Source organism: Trichomonas vaginalis, chromosome IV, assembly GCF_026262505.1.
Source record: "Trichomonas vaginalis G3 chromosome IV, whole genome shotgun sequence".
Taxonomy (NCBI): domain Eukaryota; phylum Parabasalia; order Trichomonadida; family Trichomonadidae; genus Trichomonas; species Trichomonas vaginalis.
In genome coordinates, this window is record NC_067206.1 from 15052209 (window position 1) to 15068473 (window position 16265).

Consider the following 16265-nt stretch of genomic DNA (forward strand, 5'->3'; position numbering starts at 1 on the left):
CAAAAAAATTTCAAGTTAGCAATTTGTAATATCTATCCAAAACTTCTTCAACAGTATCGAACTCATCTTCATAATGCAAACCTAATCTTATTGACTTGGTGCAGTTTTCACTAACACAATATTTTTCTGTTCTCTTGACTGACATAACTAACTCATTTGTTTCATCAAACAGCAACAACCAAAGTTCATGACCTAATACATAACATTCATACTTTATATTTTTAGCTCTGAGTTCTCTTGTAAGCTGTTGCATTTAATATTTTCTAAAAAGTCAACTTCAACAGTCATTCGCACTGGTGCCTTCAGTTCTACAGGCTCTCCTTGAAAGTCAACAAGTCTGAATTGCATGCCTTTCAAATTATGAGGACTAATGCGAACCCATTTACCTAAATGAGTTGCTATGACAGGAACGTTTGGAATGAACATTGAATTTCATAACAGAAGGATTTATATTCTACTGAACCTTTACTATTAACTCCTGAAATGCCTGTGACATTAGCTATTTTAGACTCAATGTACAAACAATTGCCATAACATACATATGGAACAGATTTCATCTCAATCGTTTTGTCAACACTTTTCAAAGGAAATGTCATATGGTATGCACCCAAAAGAAGTTGAACTCTATGACTCATTCGTGTTATCTTAAACTCCTTCGCATAACTGAACTTCAAAACTCCTGCAATAAGTTTAACATTCATTAAGTTTTCTTCGTTATCCTTGTTTATTGTAGTATTTATGAGAGCATTTAACACTCCAGCTAATGTTTCCATCTTATATTCTACATTATTGTGAAATCTTATTTCGTGCTTCTTTCCATCTATTTCAATCTCCATGAAATCTGTTTCATCTGTTATAACGAATGAAGCGATAGTATTGAAGTCAACCATTCTGAATGCAAGCGCCTCATTCTGTAGACCTAAGTTTGTTTGTAGCTTTACTGTCCCGTATTCGTTTGGGTCTGTACTTTGCAAATAGAACAACATTTTATTCTCATTAAAATATGAGTATAGCTGCATATGCGTATGAAGCTGACAGAGCTAAACGTTTATATTTTGGTCAATACTCTCTCACACTTACTGATAAATATATTGTTATCACTGATGGAAATACTGAGAAATACATAACATGGAAGGACTATGAAAAGTTTGACCCTATTTTAACTCCATGTACTATGCCATTCATTGTAAATGGTGAAATTGTGTCAAAAAATAATGAAACAGTGTATAAGTCAGTGTATGAGGCGCTGAACTATATGCTTCATTTCAATCCTTCTGGTTTTGACCCACAAATAACTTCATGTACTATGCCATTCATTGTAAATGGTGAAATCGTCATGAAGAACGACACAACTGTCTCAAAGTCTGTTCGTGATATTTTAGACTACTTGCTTCATTTGGGTCCTACAGGATTTGACCCATATACAACTCAATGTCAAGTACCATTCATAAACGACTCAGCAGAAATAAAACTCAAAACATCAACAGTAGATGAAGCAATTGCTGACTCATTGACAAAACTTCTTGATATAATAATGAGGTTCAATACATTCAAAACAACATATGAAACCTTTAAGAAAAATTATGACGATTTCTTTAAAATTACATACATCGAGCCTTCTGCTCCTCAAACACCAGACTATGCATGCCTTAAAATAAAGGCTGCACGGACACAAGTTAGAACATTGACTTTTGACGGAGATAATATCGTTAGAGACGTTACACCTGGAGACACATTACTTACGAAAGAATACTTAAAAAGTCATATCAGTGATTTTGTGAAAGTAGAACAAAGTGGAGCAGGTAAGAGTTGGTTAGGGTGGTTGTTTACTTTATTTTCATCAGGTGTAACAACCGCATCTCTTATAACCATGCAAAGTGAGATATATGCACTCTGGGCTTTTCTTGGTGGCATAGATAGCATGAAGTTTTATGTTGAGTTTGCTAAATTACATGGAAATACAGGAAGTTTCTTTGACGGTCTCAAAAATTTATGGGGTAAAGTAACATATAATACAAAGAAACTAACTAACTGGGCACTCAAACGTAAAAATACGTTCGACGGACTTGCTTACAACCCTCGTCTCGGAATTATTGAACCAATTAATTTACATCCTTTAATGGCAGCAAGAGATTTAGATGAAGGAGGACAAGTGGTTCAAACAATTGTTGAAAATCTACTGAATATATATCCTGAGTTTAAAGAAGTTTTAACAGCAACAAACACAACAATTCGTGAAAACTGTATAGTGTTTAACACTGAAGATAATATTTTAGACTATATGTTCGTTGTTTTAGGTCAGTTAGCTAAGACAATAAAAGAGAAAGGTATTGACTCAGTCATAACAGTTGAAGATGTAATGTTAAGAAAGACTTTTGACTCATTGTTTCAAGAACCAAAAGAAGTAGTTAGTCTTTATGAAGTTTTGAACGCAATGCTGACAAAAATAAATGAAAGTGACACTGGTAACATAAGTGAAGCAAAAGTTGTTGAACTTCTTTCACAAAAAGCAGAGAAAAACCATGTTCATTATATAAGTTCAGACGAACAGATTATAACGGACTACCATGGATATTTAACACGAAGTGATGAAGCGAAGACAAAAAATGTTAATGAAAGAAGATATAAATACATTCGTGCTAAAGGTTATGACATAAGCTGTACTGTACAGTATGATGTAGCTAAAGCACCAGAAGCATTTGGTTATACCGGTGAAATTTATGCCTCTACTTTCAATGTTAACGGTGTATTAGTTGAACCAAGATTTACATTGAGAGTTAAGGCAAAAATAACGTTTGAAGATGCTATTAAAAGTAAAGCTGACAAAGTTGAACTCGAAGCAATGAACAAAGTTTTGAAATCTCATAAACACAATATCTCCGATATAAATGAACTTCAAGCTACATTAAATAGTAAAGCTGACAAGAACCATACACATGAATCCTTCACTACTGTTAGAGCAGACGATGTAATATTGAACTATACCCTTGGTTCAAGTGCACCTTTAGAGAATCCGAGTACAAGCGTAAAAGATACACTAAACAATTTAGATAACAGATGTATGAACATTGAAGGTCATGCCAGAAACTTTGAAACATACGATCTACCAGCAATGTTAGATAAGAAAGCTGACAAAGAACATACACATAAATCCTTCACTACTGTTAGAGCAGACGACATAATATTGAACTATGATTTGGTTCAAGTGCACCTTTAGAGAATCCGAGTACAAGCGTAAAAGATACACTAAACAATTTAGATAACAGATGTATGAACATTGAAGGTCATGCCAGAAACTTTGAAACATACGATCTACCAGCAATGTTAGATAAGAAAGCTGACAAAGAACATACACATAAATCCTTCACTACTGTTAGAGCAGACGACATAATATTGAACTATGATTTGGGTTCAAGTGCACCTTTAGAGAATCCGAGTACAAGCGTAAAAGATACACTAAACAATTTAGATAACAGTTGCAGGAATATCGAAGGTCATGCCAGAAACTTTGAAGCATATGAACTACCAGCAATGTTAGATAAGAAAGCCGACAAAACTTATGTAGATGAAAATTATGCAAAGAAGTCGGAAGTAAATGCTGCGCTTAATGGAAAAGCTGACAAGAACCATACACATGAAGAATTTCAAACAATCAAGATTAAAGAAATTAAAGCATGCATCGAAATAGTAACAAAAACAGGAAGAAACGGTGCAACTGTACAAGAACAAAGAATTTATCCTCCTACTTTTCCTAATGGTTTAATAACAAACAATATAAATATTGTAGATGACAAAGGATTTATAAATGTTAAACATGAACTTCAAACAATGAAGACTCAGATTCTTGAAACCATATATCCTATAGGCTCTATTTATACGTCAATGAACTCAACAAATCCAGCAAGTGTTTTAGGTTTTGGTACATGGCAGCAGATTGTAGACAAATTCTTATACTGTGCTAACTCTTCAAAGCAAACAGGAGGTTCGAAGAAAATTAAAGAAGCAAACCTTCCACCGCACACTCATACAGGAACTACAAACTTTTCTGGCGACCATAGCCACTCATTAAGAGACCACCCATTATACAACTCAGACTATAAAGCTGGCAATGACGTTTTATCTCCATCTTATAACAATGCAGCAAAAAAGACTTTTCGACAACTGAACCGGAGGAAATCATGTCCATACTTTCACAACAAATCCAACAGGCTCGGGTGCAGATTATATGCCACCATTTGTGACTATATTCGCATGGTATAGAGTTCAATGAACGCGCTTGAGCCTAGAATAAAATCTTTAACTTTACACAAATGAGCTTGAAAGAAGTATTCGAACAACATCCATGGAGGTCATTTAAGAAGTTCAATGAAGCTGCAAAGAGTTGGGGATTTACTAACAGAGCTGAAGTGAAAAGGTTCTTTGACAAAAATGTTGTACATCAAACAAAAATAAACCCTTACGACTACTTTTTACCAATTTACTCCAACGCTCCTGACGCATACCAATTTGACACTCTCATTCAAAGCAGAAAAGGAGGACATAAACCATTCCTCATCTTCATTAATGTTAACACTCGCAAAGCATATGCATATCCAATGAAAAATAAAGGAACTCGTGAAGTGTTAAGAGTTTTACAAAAGTTTGTAGCAGAACATAGCCCAAGTACTTTAACATCAGACCAAGACAGTGCATACCTCAGCAATGAAATCACAGATTTTCTCATTAAGCATAACATAACTCACTACACTACTGAAGACCATAACCATAACATACTCGGCATCATAAACCGCTTCATAAGAACGCTCAGAGATTTAAACCAAGAGCGAGACTTTACCGAAGAAACAATGAAACATTTCTCGAAGTATATAATTCCTCAACACATTCTACAACAGGACATACACCAAATTCAATGACACAACAACAAGAAGAAAAGTATATACAAAAGAAACGAAGCCAAACACAAAATATCAGAAATTCAACACAATTTACCCTCATTCCTGGTACAAAAGTTCGTGTAGTTCTTGACGACAAACCGTTGACAAAGAAACGTTTAAGGTTAAGTAGAAATATTATATCGTAGACTCTACGCAAGGTAATGGATATCTTATAAAAGCTGCTGACGACTCTATTGCGTTTTACCCTCGACATAAATTAGTCGAAAGTAGTAATGGCAAACTTGCTGAAACCATTGACGAAGCAAAGCGAGGAGTGGTTATTGAAATACTTGGCTATAACATAAACGATGACACTTATAAAGTAAGATATGAAGGAGGCGTTGAAGATGTTATACCATCTAAGAACTTGAGAGAGTCAAAGCCAACACATCTGGGACCATTAGAGCGGGAGTACTGGAAAGACAAAAATAAGCCAGAAAGAATAAGAAAATTCTTCTAAACTTTTTCATTAGATGTAAATCAGACATGAATGAGAACAGTCATGATATCATTAATGGTACCATTTATTTTTGTCATAAATTTACACCAAAAATATATTTTAGGTGAAGAGGTGAGATCTCACCCGTTTTTTCACCTCTTTTTTCACGCCTCAGATGAATTTTCATGAATTTCCTTAAGATAGAAAAATAAAGTTAGTTTTATTTTTATTTATTTTTTTATTTTGTATAAAAGATATGATTTCAACAATCGGCACAACAACAATTCAAGCCACGAACGGCGGGACTCTGTCCACAACTACAGCACCAAACTCGCTAGTCATGAATCCTACGTCAATGTTGGTAGAGATGAAAAGCTTTATTCCTTCTTCATATACTTTTGAAACAGAAATCCAGAAGATAAAGCAAGAACTTTTAACAAGTAATTTAGACTGTAGTGCGAAAGATGAAACAAATGAACAGTATCTTTATGAAATGGAGGACCTCATCGACCATTTGCCTAAACTACCTGAAATTCAGCAGCAAAAACTAACTATTCCTGAATTCGACGAAATTGAAGTCAAAGCAACTGACTCAGTAGAAATTAAGAAATTCATACGTAAAGTAAATTATGAATTCCTTGGTTTTCATTGCAACCATAAAGTTATGGACAAAGATTGCGACATGGTTTATAAAAATATTTCTGACCTTTACAAATCCGAAGAATTTAAGACATACGATAACTTTGTTTCATTAGTTGCAAAATGTGTATGGCAGATAAGAGATAAAGATAGAAGAGGTAAAGTATGGAATGAACAGATAAAACCAGCAGCTTTTGAGTTAAAGAAAACCATTGACGCCTTAGTTGTTCTAGCTGGTTTTATTTCAATGTATAACGCAAAAAAATGCCGCAATGTTCAAAATGTAAAGCAGCAATAAGAAAATATAACTACTCAGTCAAAGAGATAGAAAGAATGCGAAACGACTATGCAGACTTAAAGAAAGAAGCAGAAAAGCCAGCAGAAGATAAAATGGATATGTTGACATTTCTTAATAAAAACTATCCAACAGCAGAAGATTTCCTTCTATCTGACGTCAAGAAGAAGTATAAAGAAACTTCGGCATTGTTAAAACATTCGATGTACTAAAAGAAGAAATAGAAGCTACGAAATTGTTTAGGATTTCAAATATACATCGTACAATTCATGTAAAACGCTTGTGAAAAAAGAGGTGAAAAACAGGTGAAAAAAGGTGAGATCTCACCTCTTCACCTCAACATTATTTTTATTGAATTCAGCACAAAAATAATGAATTTCATTAGTTATTTTGTATGTAAAGACAGTAATGACAAACATTGAGTTTGAAACAGTTAGAAAGATAGACAATGACACCAAAGTGGTTAGAATAGGTGATTTAAACGTAAGATACTCAAAGAAATACAACAAATATTCTTTGTCAGACATTATATCTCCATCTGGAAAAAAACAAACGACTGGGTTAGAAATGCTTCAACTCAGAAAATTTTGACAAGAAATCCTGAGCTTATGATATCAGTAGCATTTCATGGAACAAGAGCATATCTTATAGACAAAAGTCTTATACCAATAGTTTTGTTATGGTTAGACCCAGTTGTTGGATATAACTTCATAACATATGGTTCATTCGATACGGAACGTTGCAGTGAAGGCTTACTTTACATCGTTCAGAAACCGAAGGACTTCAACACAAAAAGATATAAGATAGGAAGGACATATAATATAACTCAAAGATATGACAGTACAGTCAATAGAGTCAAGGTTGTGTTTGTTAATGATATGAGAGCTGCTGAAACAGAACTGCTTGAAGTTTTTGAGAAAATGTATGGTGCTCCCACGAAAGGTAAAGAAACGTTTGAAGTAGATGAGATAGATAAAGCTATAAAATTATTTGACGAAGTTGCTGAAAAATACATGTAAAGCGTTTATTTTTGGTCTTTTGTGAAAGTCAGAAAATAAAGTTAGTTTTATTTTTATTTATTTTTTTATTTTGTATGTAAAGACAGTAATGACAACATCAGAGAACACAACAACAGTTATAGTCCATGAAGCTATAAATGAAGAATACGAATACATACAATATAACAAACAACTTCGCTCATTCGTTCGTCAAAGACGATATGTACCAAATGCAAAGTATAATGAATGCTCTTCGTTCTACAAAGCAAGCATATCATTGGTTTGAAAACCAACAGACAAAAGAACTTTTAGAAGAATTTCCTCATATGATTGCTTCCCTCGGAAAACCGAGAGAAGAGATTCCGTACGAAAATCGCAAGAATTTGGCTCCTGGTTTGAAAGGTTATTATGTTCATAGACTTTTAGTAAACGCTGTAGCAATGTGGGCTTCACCTCGTTATGCTTGTTATATTTTCATGATGTTAGATGAACTATATAAAGCAGAACGTGGAGAGATGGAAAAGAAACTTCAAGCAAAAGATGAAGTCATTGAATCCAAAGACAAAAGCATACAGAAAAGAATACCGCGTTCGTACCAAAAGGAAAGGAAAAGAGTTATAAGTATATGATATATACTGAAGAGTTGGAGAAAGAAGAAGATAAAGATGTGGTTATGTTGCATTTAGTCAGAAGAAACAACAAGAGCTTTTATGACTTAGCTAAAATATATAAATCTGACAGAAACTGGTTCTATCGTGAAAACTTACCGATTTCAATGACACCGAATGAGCAAATAAAGGAAATTGTCAAAAATACTCTTCCTCAAACACACTATGACATCAAAGGTTGCACAATACTTACATTCAAAGAAGACTTAACATTACTGAAGGAAAAAATAACAGAATATTTCGATAACTTCAAAGAGGAAGAATAAAAAAATCTAAGCTAATTTTATTTTTTTATAAAATTTTATCTCATATGAAAGAACATGAATTTAGAATATTCGGAACTCATGACAGAAGAAGAGAACGAACAACATGTAAAAGATTATGCAAAATTTCTGAAGACATACAAAGCATTTAAACAATATCTAAATGCTTCTAAAGATTATGCAAAATTTCTGAAGGTATATAAAGCTTATGAAAAAGCGTATGAAAAGTTTATACATTGGGGAATTGTTGTAAAATATCGATATGAAGACTAACCAAAAATATATTTTTGCTTAAATAGCTTCAGGGTCTATTTCTTCAACCATTTCACTTCCTTCGTCAATGTCAATAGAAGCTTCTTCAACCTTTGGTAAGAATTTCTGTATAACATCTTTGTTCGTTATTGTCTTCAGAGATGAAGGATAATATTTCACATTTGTTTCACCCTTCTTATATTCTTTCTGTTCGGAAAGATTTAAAGCAATACTGAAGAAGTCAATTAGAGTTCTTTATAACAGTATAATGAGTATCTTTGACATTCACGAAGAAACTCTTTTGTTTCAAAACTACTGCTAACTCTTGTGAAGTATAACGTTTGCGGTCAATGACGATAGCTAATGGTCTGACATACTGACCAAACTTAGATTCTTTCACAAACTTCTTGTTAAAGATAACATTAACATTTGAAGCATTATTGAACTCATTCTTGATGGCAGTAGCGAGAGCATTGTATGAAAAGAACTTGCAATCTTGCATGTGTTTCATTAAAATAAAAATATTAAATTATTTTGAAAAATAACTTAAAAAATCTAATCTAATTTTTTCAAAAAATATTTTTTTATTTCCTACTAAAGATGTATCGGAAGTTGTCTAAGTTAGAACACTCGGAAATAAAACAACTTCTTACAGAAGCTAACATAGATGTTGCAAAACATTACGCAACAAACAAAAAAGCACTCGCTGACTTCATTAAAGACTATAATGGTGCAATAAGTTATGATAGAATTCATGAGTTCATAAAGCCGCAACGCGGCGAGGACGAAGTCCATGCAAGAGCATTTCCTTTAAATGACGTTGCTATTGACTTATATCATAGACGTTCAGTACCTCATGAAGTAAGAAGAGAAATGTTTGACATAACAAATGCAAACGTTGGTGAAACAAGAAGAAGAGACGACACACTGAAACAACAGAGAAGAGAGATGTTTAAGAGCGCTATAGAACAAGTTCGCAAAGCTAACGATGTCATTCGTTCCATTGACGACAAACCAAAAGAAGGTGAGAGATGGTTAAAGAAAGATGAAGAGAATAGGAAGAGAAATGTGAAGTCAGGCAATAGACTCATTGACTTTAACATCGAAGCTTTAGATGAACCAAACAGAGACTACTTACACAAACATTTCGGTAAGGTTTTCATGAGACTCTTAGAGAAAATTAAAATAAACTCACAACAGAGATGGATGGTATGTTATAAACTTGGTGGAAAGTATGAATGTTCTACGTTAAACCTCAATAATATTGGAACATTACTACATCAGCTCTTGAAGGAGAACTTTATATCAGAGATAGAAGCAAATGCTGCAGGTATTGTTGAAATGCACTATGACTTCTTCTTGACAAACATAAAGAATCTTACTGAAATAAAGATGTATGATTTAACAGAATATGAAGGCTTAACGATGTCAGATGTAAAGAAAGGCAAACCAAAAAAGAGACCATATAGAGATGAAAGCACACTGACAAATGACCAGAAAGCCATTTTGGAAGCTCTTAAGCAAACAGGAAACCCAGCACTTATAGAAAGCTTTTGGAAAGATAATGGTGAAAAGAAGTTTTATAAGAAGAGAAGCGGTCAGTTCTGGAAGTATCTTTGCACATTACCTATAAATCTTGAACGCTACCAAATCTTCAATGAATGAACAAAAGAACTGCAACACTTATGACAGAAGACAATTGTTTCGTTTATGCTTGCATTCAGGCTGGAGTAGATGGAGAGACTATTGACCACATGAGAGAAGTCATTCGTGTTAGAGACTTTCCTCAAAGTAAAGTACAAGAAATTTCTGACGCAACAGGTATAGCATTTAATGTTACCATTGGTTACTTCAATGACTCAAGACATAATGAAATAAAGAGATACATACCAAAAGAATGTGAAACTGTTAGAACTATTGACTTACTTCTTGTTGAAGACCACTACATGCTAAATGAAAGATTACCAATGACAACATATTTCATTCGCAACTATATAGAAATCTTCAAAGTGTGGTGGAATGAACATTGAGAAACAAATGAAGATTTATACAAAGAGAGAAGATAAATATGTAGTTCGTTATGATAGAACAACACCGTTATGGGATGTTATGAAAACATTGTGGGAGTGCAAATATTTCGAACCTATTTCTTATGGAGAACTTTTCACATATACGACTGACTTATATAAACAGAACCTTGCACCATTTAAAGATTTGACATATGCTCCAAAGTATTGTGTACAACTGAAGAAGAAAGCCGAGTCAAAAGAAGTAAATAAAAATAAGTGCAAGTTCATTCCTGAGCACGTTTTCTTTGCTGACTTTGAGTGTAGCACAGACGGCTTTCATAAAGCTTTTAACATTGTTATGACAGTGAAGATGGTTCAGTGAGTGAAAGCATTTGGGGTCAGAACTGTGCAACAGAATTTTTGGAACGACTTCCTGACAAGAGTTTAATATATTTCCATAACCTCAGTTATGATATAAACTTCATCTTAAGACACATGACAGAAGTGAAAGGAACTCCCATCATTAAAGGTTCACGAACAATGCAAATAACTGGCTTATATAAAGGAAGGGCAATTATTATAAAAGACTCTTACAGTGTTATAAATAAGAAGCTTAAACTATTTCCTGCTATGTTTAACTTACAAACAGGACCGAAAGAAGTATTTCCATACAACTACTACAGCAGTGTTTTGTTAGCAAATGACAACAGAACTGGTGTCATTTCTGAAGCATGTAAGTTTATAGATAGATACATTCATGAAAAACATAGATTCCATCAAAGGTTGCAGAATAGATGAGAACCACTTCGACTTAGAAAAGTATAGCACATTTTATTGCAAACAAGATGTAAGAATTTTAAGAGAAGGTTTTGTTAAGTTCCGCAATGACATATTGAAAGAATTTGATTTAAACGTTTATGACTACGTTAGTATTTGTTCAATTGCTAACAAATTATTTGAGAACAGAGTGTACTTCCCGAATGGAAATTTATATGACCTCTCAAATAAACCAAGAGAATTTATTTCACGCTGTATTCAAGGTGGAAGATGTATGCTGTCAGATAACATTAAACAAAAGAGCGAAAAGAAACTCATTGCTGACTTCGACGCTGTTTCATTATATCCATCAGCTATAGCAAGACTTTATACTTTAGAAGGTATTCCAAAGGTTATGAAGAAAGAAATGTTAAGCACAGAGTATCTCATGAGACATTTATTCGATGACGACCAAAAGGAACCCATTGGTGAAAAGTTTATGTCTGGCTTCTTTGTTCTCATTAAGATAACAGAGATTGGAATACATAGACACTTTCCTTTAATAGTTTGTGACCCTGAACTAAATCCAGAACTTAACGTTCCCAGAAGTTCAAACACTTGCTGTTTAATGTATGTTGACCATATAACATTACAAGACCTCATAAAATATCAAGGTGTCAAATGTGAAGTGTTGCAAGGATACTATTACGATGGAAACAGAGATATTAGAATAAGAGATGAAGTAAAGAAGTTGTTTGAGTTAAGGTTAAAGTATAAGAAAGAAGGAAATCCTTTGCAAGAAAATATAAAGCTCATTCTGAACAGTATTTATGGCAAAACTATTCTATCTCCTATTGAGTCAAAAATAACCATAGTAAATGACAAAGATGCTATAAGATATGCCATCAGAAACTACAACCATATAGTGAAGTTCGAAGGTTTGGATGGTTCAGATAAAACTATTTTCAAGCTAACGAAAAGCATTTGCAGACACTTTAACTTCTGTCCACTTGGTGTTAACATTCTGTCTATGTCGAAGAGAATAATGTGTGAAGTATTCTGTACTGCTGAGGACTTAGGAATGGACATCTTTTATAGCGATACGGACAGTATGCATCTCTACAATGAAGATATCCCTCGTTTAGCTGAAGAGTTTGAGAAACGTTATGGAAGAGTTCTCATTGGTAAAAACCTTGGTCAATTTCATAGCGACTTTGCAGAAATCACACCTGGAAAACAAAGTTTAGCATACAAGTCAATATTTTGTGGAAAGAAGACTTACATAGACTTACTCACGAATGATTTAAATGAAGTTGCATTTCACTGCAGAATGAAAGGCGTGAAGCAAGATGTTATTGCTTTAACCGCTAATGAAATGTTTCCTGACTCTGTTCAGTGTTTCTATGATGAAGATAAAGGTTTAATTTCCGCAAGGAACATATGACAAAGACTCTGAGTTCAGTTTAATGAAACTTTACAAAGCACTTTATGACGGTCAAGAGATTGGATTTGACTTATGTAAGTCATGTCAACCTTGCTTTGAAAGAAGTTTAACTTCTCAATAACGACTAAAACAAGCTTTATTCGTAAGTTGAAGTTCTGAGGTCATTTATTTTTGTCAGCAATGAGGTCATTCGTGATAAAAATAAAACTAGCGTGATTTACAATACTGCGATGGTAGAGTTTAAGAGTTGTGCTTCAATGTAGAGACAGTCCTTATGGTCTGGAGGTAAGAACACTGGGCAGTTATGGTCATGAGTGGAGAACATGTCTATCCAAAACTCACGATTGAAGCCAGTTAATTTATAGTATTTAGGGTTAGGAAGTGGTGAAGTTCTTGTATGACCAATGAACTCATTTTCAACTCCCTTACTTAAGTTTGAATATAATATAGCTTGCTTTCTATCCCAAATGCCTGGAAATCTAATTTCGGAAAATTCATTTTTCCTCGGAAGCATTGCATCATAATTGAAAACATTCTTGAAATCATCACTTGGTTCAGAGATTTGAAATCTTATACGTAATGGATTTTTTTCTTTTTAGCGACTTCATTGAATGGTGAGAATACAATGAATTGACAGTCATGAGTTCCATCTTCATTTTACAAACTCGTAATGAAAGCTATTAATCTTTCTACAATTCCTTCTTCTTTCAGTTGTGCAAGAAACTCACGTAAAGGCTGTAAAGTTTGTACTTCAATGTTAAACTTCTTTTGAAAATTTTCGTAAAATGTAATTATACAGTCTTCTAACGTTGTATCGTCTTTAAAGTATTTGTATATGTGAATGTTTTGGGCGCTTAAAGACTGTTCGTCATTTTCTATCTCGACTTGAAGTATAAAGTCAACCTTTCTGAAAGCACGTGTTATATACATAGATGTTATGCCAATGTACTTCTCTTCATTTATGTTCACAATCCAGTCTGTTGGAAACTTAAACGTTACTCTGTTCCCCTTTATTTTGACGTCAGGGTTTTCACTACTGAACGCAACAGATAAAGGTATTTGTCTATACATTTAATTCGGATAAAAATAAACCATTTACTCTTTCTTTGCTTCAGCTTCTTTAGCTTTTGCTTCAGCTTCTTCTCTAGCTTTTTCGCCAGTAGTGGGTTCTTTTGTCTTCCAGCAGCTAATGCAGCAAGTTGTTTTTCACTAAGTTTTCTCTTTGGTCTCTCTGGCTTTTGTTCTTGTTTTTGTTCCTTCAGTTCGGATAAAATTTGCTCACGAATTTCTTTCTTCAATGCTTCAACATCTATGACCCCTTGGGTCTTGTCCGTAGGGCTTGTCTGAGTCATTTGACTGCAGATAAAAAACAAAATTAAAACTTTAACCGATGTAAAATGAGCTTGTCAAAATCAGAGCGAGAGTCTATTATATTAAATGACGCAAGAGGAATACAACATCCTTTCTATTACGTAAGTCAGAGTAAAGATGGTAAAATATACGTAAGAAAAAGAAAGGTTCCATTAGCGAATGCAGAAAGCGACAACATTAAGGTGTATGGCAAGGGTGAAGTCCACGAAGCCCATATAAAACCTTCTGTTCAAACTGAGCAATAGAACCAGAAGAAAAGAAGCCAGATGTACTTTCAATAACGAACCAAGAGCTTATTGCAAAGTTCGTGAATTTCATTGAAAAACAAACCGAGTCAAAGAACCTGACCCGCCAGTGAAAGAAGTTGAGACAAAAGAGAATGTACAGTTCATTGAAAATGTCAAGAAACAACTTCCACCACGAATGCCAAGAAGAAGAGTGAGAATAATGAAGTAAATAGATATTTTTATCTGAAGTAAATACATGCAGAACGAACAGCTAAACGAATTTACTCCAGCAGAGCATATTCATCAGATTCGCTCATATTTCGATATCATAGACAATGCAGTTCAAATTGGTGACACTAATAGAAAATATTCTGACGCAAAGATTCCATCACAACCTGGAACTGCTAAAGATAACACATGGGTAACATTCAATCTCTCACCTCCTGGTGAAAATATGTTGGACCTTTACAATACATTCATTACGTATAAAATGGAAGGTCAATTTATTGTAGATAAAGAAATTGGTTCAGGTTCCAATAAAACAAACCCACCAGGATTTTGGATTGGTTTCGATGACGCTTTCTATGCAGTTGCTGGATATCAAATCCTTGCAAATGGTCGTATCGTATATTCTCAAGACAACGCAAGAGAAGAAGCATATATAACTTCAAACTCACAAACTACCGAACAAATAAAGAAAGTAGATGTTTTCTCAAAGACTCGACATGAAGATGTATGGAGTCATTCGGGAACATGCAGAACAGGACAAATTGTTAGTGGTCCAATTACAGCAGGAAAATCATTTGATTTTAAGCTTCGTTTAAGAATTCCTGTTAGAAGATTCCTTCCATTAGAAGCTATTCGATTTATTCCAGCTTTTGCAGGAAACATTCAGCTTAAAGTAAAGTTCAGTAGCGACGCCTTACAATGCACATCTATATCTGTAAATGATATCATTGCTTTCAATCCAACTCTTAAAGTTGCATTTGCTTCAGATTCAAATCCACCGACAAATAAATTTGTTCCATGGAATGAACCATTCACTATGATAACGAAGGCAGTAGAAGCTAGTGGAACAGTTACTATTACAACTGTAACCCAGCAACTATTTCGAACAAAGATGGATTTTAATGAATGTTTCATTCATCCAAAGTCATTCTCTTTAGACCCTAACATTTATACAGAACTTGTAGAACATTATACAAACGAGGCTTTATGTTTTCCTGTTAAAGTTATGGATTGGATTCCTATGGACGGTTCATTCTCAAAGAATACAGATAGTTCAAGTGCAACATTTACAGCAGCTTATACGCCTATTAATGTTAAAAGTATTTGGGCACTATTTAGAAAGAAAGACAACTATTATGTTAATTTTGAGAACCCTAAGTTTAAATATCTTCAGCTTTCCATGGGAGCTTATGGAAATATGCCTGCAGAACCTGAAAAATCATATGGACCTGTATTTTATGAAATGGTTGCGAACGCCTGCAATACAAACAATGATATGATAGGATTTAATGAAGATGTTATGAGGTCATTGGTGGATGATGGTAGTGTGGAACATAAATGGGATAGCTATGACAACACACATTTCTTATGTGGTTTTCCAACAGAAGTGGACTTTTGCTTCCAGCAAGGTCAAACATCTACTGCTCCAATAACATACAAATTGTCTGTTAAAGGACCTATTGAACTAGCAACTGAAAATGTACCAAAGCCACTTATTGGATTTATGAGGGATTGTTGCTTTGCCATTCAGGTGCGTGCTAATGGCATCCCATAATAAGATTAGATGACTATAACTTAGCTACGGACGACAGTGAGGAATAAAGGATGAACGTTTATTTTTAAAGCTTATAAATGAGTTCTTCATCAAGCTCTCGTGAACCTTCACCATCTATGAAACAAACTTTACCAAACGATTATGGAGCACCTATTGAATATTTCTTACGAGCTGCACAATGGCAAAA

General features: G+C 34.1%; 6 protein-coding genes and 6 pseudogenes across 12 annotated transcripts, besides 1 other annotated feature; 11 read left to right on the forward strand and 1 right to left on the reverse strand.

Annotated features, from left to right (window-relative positions):
- Positions 1-16265: part of a mobile genetic element that runs on past both edges of the window.
- On the forward strand, positions 1004-2044 carry TVAGG3_0096060 (organellar and viral DNA polymerase type B; the record flags this gene model as incomplete). Its single annotated transcript, XM_051222620.1, has 1 exon — positions 1004-2044. A coding segment is annotated over one exon (1041 nt), but the record flags the coding sequence as incomplete, so codon positions are not given.
- TVAGG3_0096070 (keratin-associated protein family) lies at positions 2120-3074 on the forward strand (the record flags this gene model as incomplete). The annotated part of the gene is made up of 1 exon (XM_051222621.1): positions 2120-3074. A coding segment is annotated over one exon (955 nt), but the record flags the coding sequence as incomplete, so codon positions are not given.
- TVAGG3_0096080 lies at positions 3532-4270 on the forward strand (annotated as a pseudogene). Its single transcript has one exon. A coding segment is annotated over exon 1 (739 nt).
- On the forward strand, positions 4311-5039 carry TVAGG3_0096090 (annotated as a pseudogene). Its single transcript has one exon. A coding segment is annotated over exon 1 (729 nt).
- On the forward strand, positions 5630-6194 carry TVAGG3_0096100 (organellar and viral DNA polymerase type B; the record flags this gene model as incomplete). Its single annotated transcript, XM_051222622.1, has 1 exon — positions 5630-6194. A coding segment is annotated over one exon (565 nt), but the record flags the coding sequence as incomplete, so codon positions are not given.
- TVAGG3_0096110 lies at positions 6277-6593 on the forward strand (annotated as a pseudogene). Its single transcript has one exon. A coding segment is annotated over exon 1 (317 nt).
- TVAGG3_0096120 lies at positions 7785-8138 on the forward strand (annotated as a pseudogene). The gene has a single exon. A coding segment is annotated over exon 1 (354 nt).
- TVAGG3_0096130 (organellar and viral DNA polymerase type B) lies at positions 9089-9922 on the forward strand (the record flags this gene model as incomplete). The annotated part of the gene is made up of 1 exon (XM_051222623.1): positions 9089-9922. A coding segment is annotated over one exon (834 nt), but the record flags the coding sequence as incomplete, so codon positions are not given.
- On the forward strand, positions 10174-10401 carry TVAGG3_0096140 (organellar and viral DNA polymerase type B; the record flags this gene model as incomplete). The annotated part of the gene is made up of 1 exon (XM_051222624.1): positions 10174-10401. A coding segment is annotated over one exon (228 nt), but the record flags the coding sequence as incomplete, so codon positions are not given.
- On the forward strand, positions 11549-12627 carry TVAGG3_0096150 (organellar and viral DNA polymerase type B; the record flags this gene model as incomplete). The annotated part of the gene is made up of 1 exon (XM_051222625.1): positions 11549-12627. A coding segment is annotated over one exon (1079 nt), but the record flags the coding sequence as incomplete, so codon positions are not given.
- On the reverse strand, positions 12915-13627 carry TVAGG3_0096160 (annotated as a pseudogene). The gene has a single exon. A coding segment is annotated over exon 1 (713 nt).
- TVAGG3_0096170 lies at positions 14095-14521 on the forward strand (annotated as a pseudogene). The gene has a single exon. A coding segment is annotated over exon 1 (427 nt).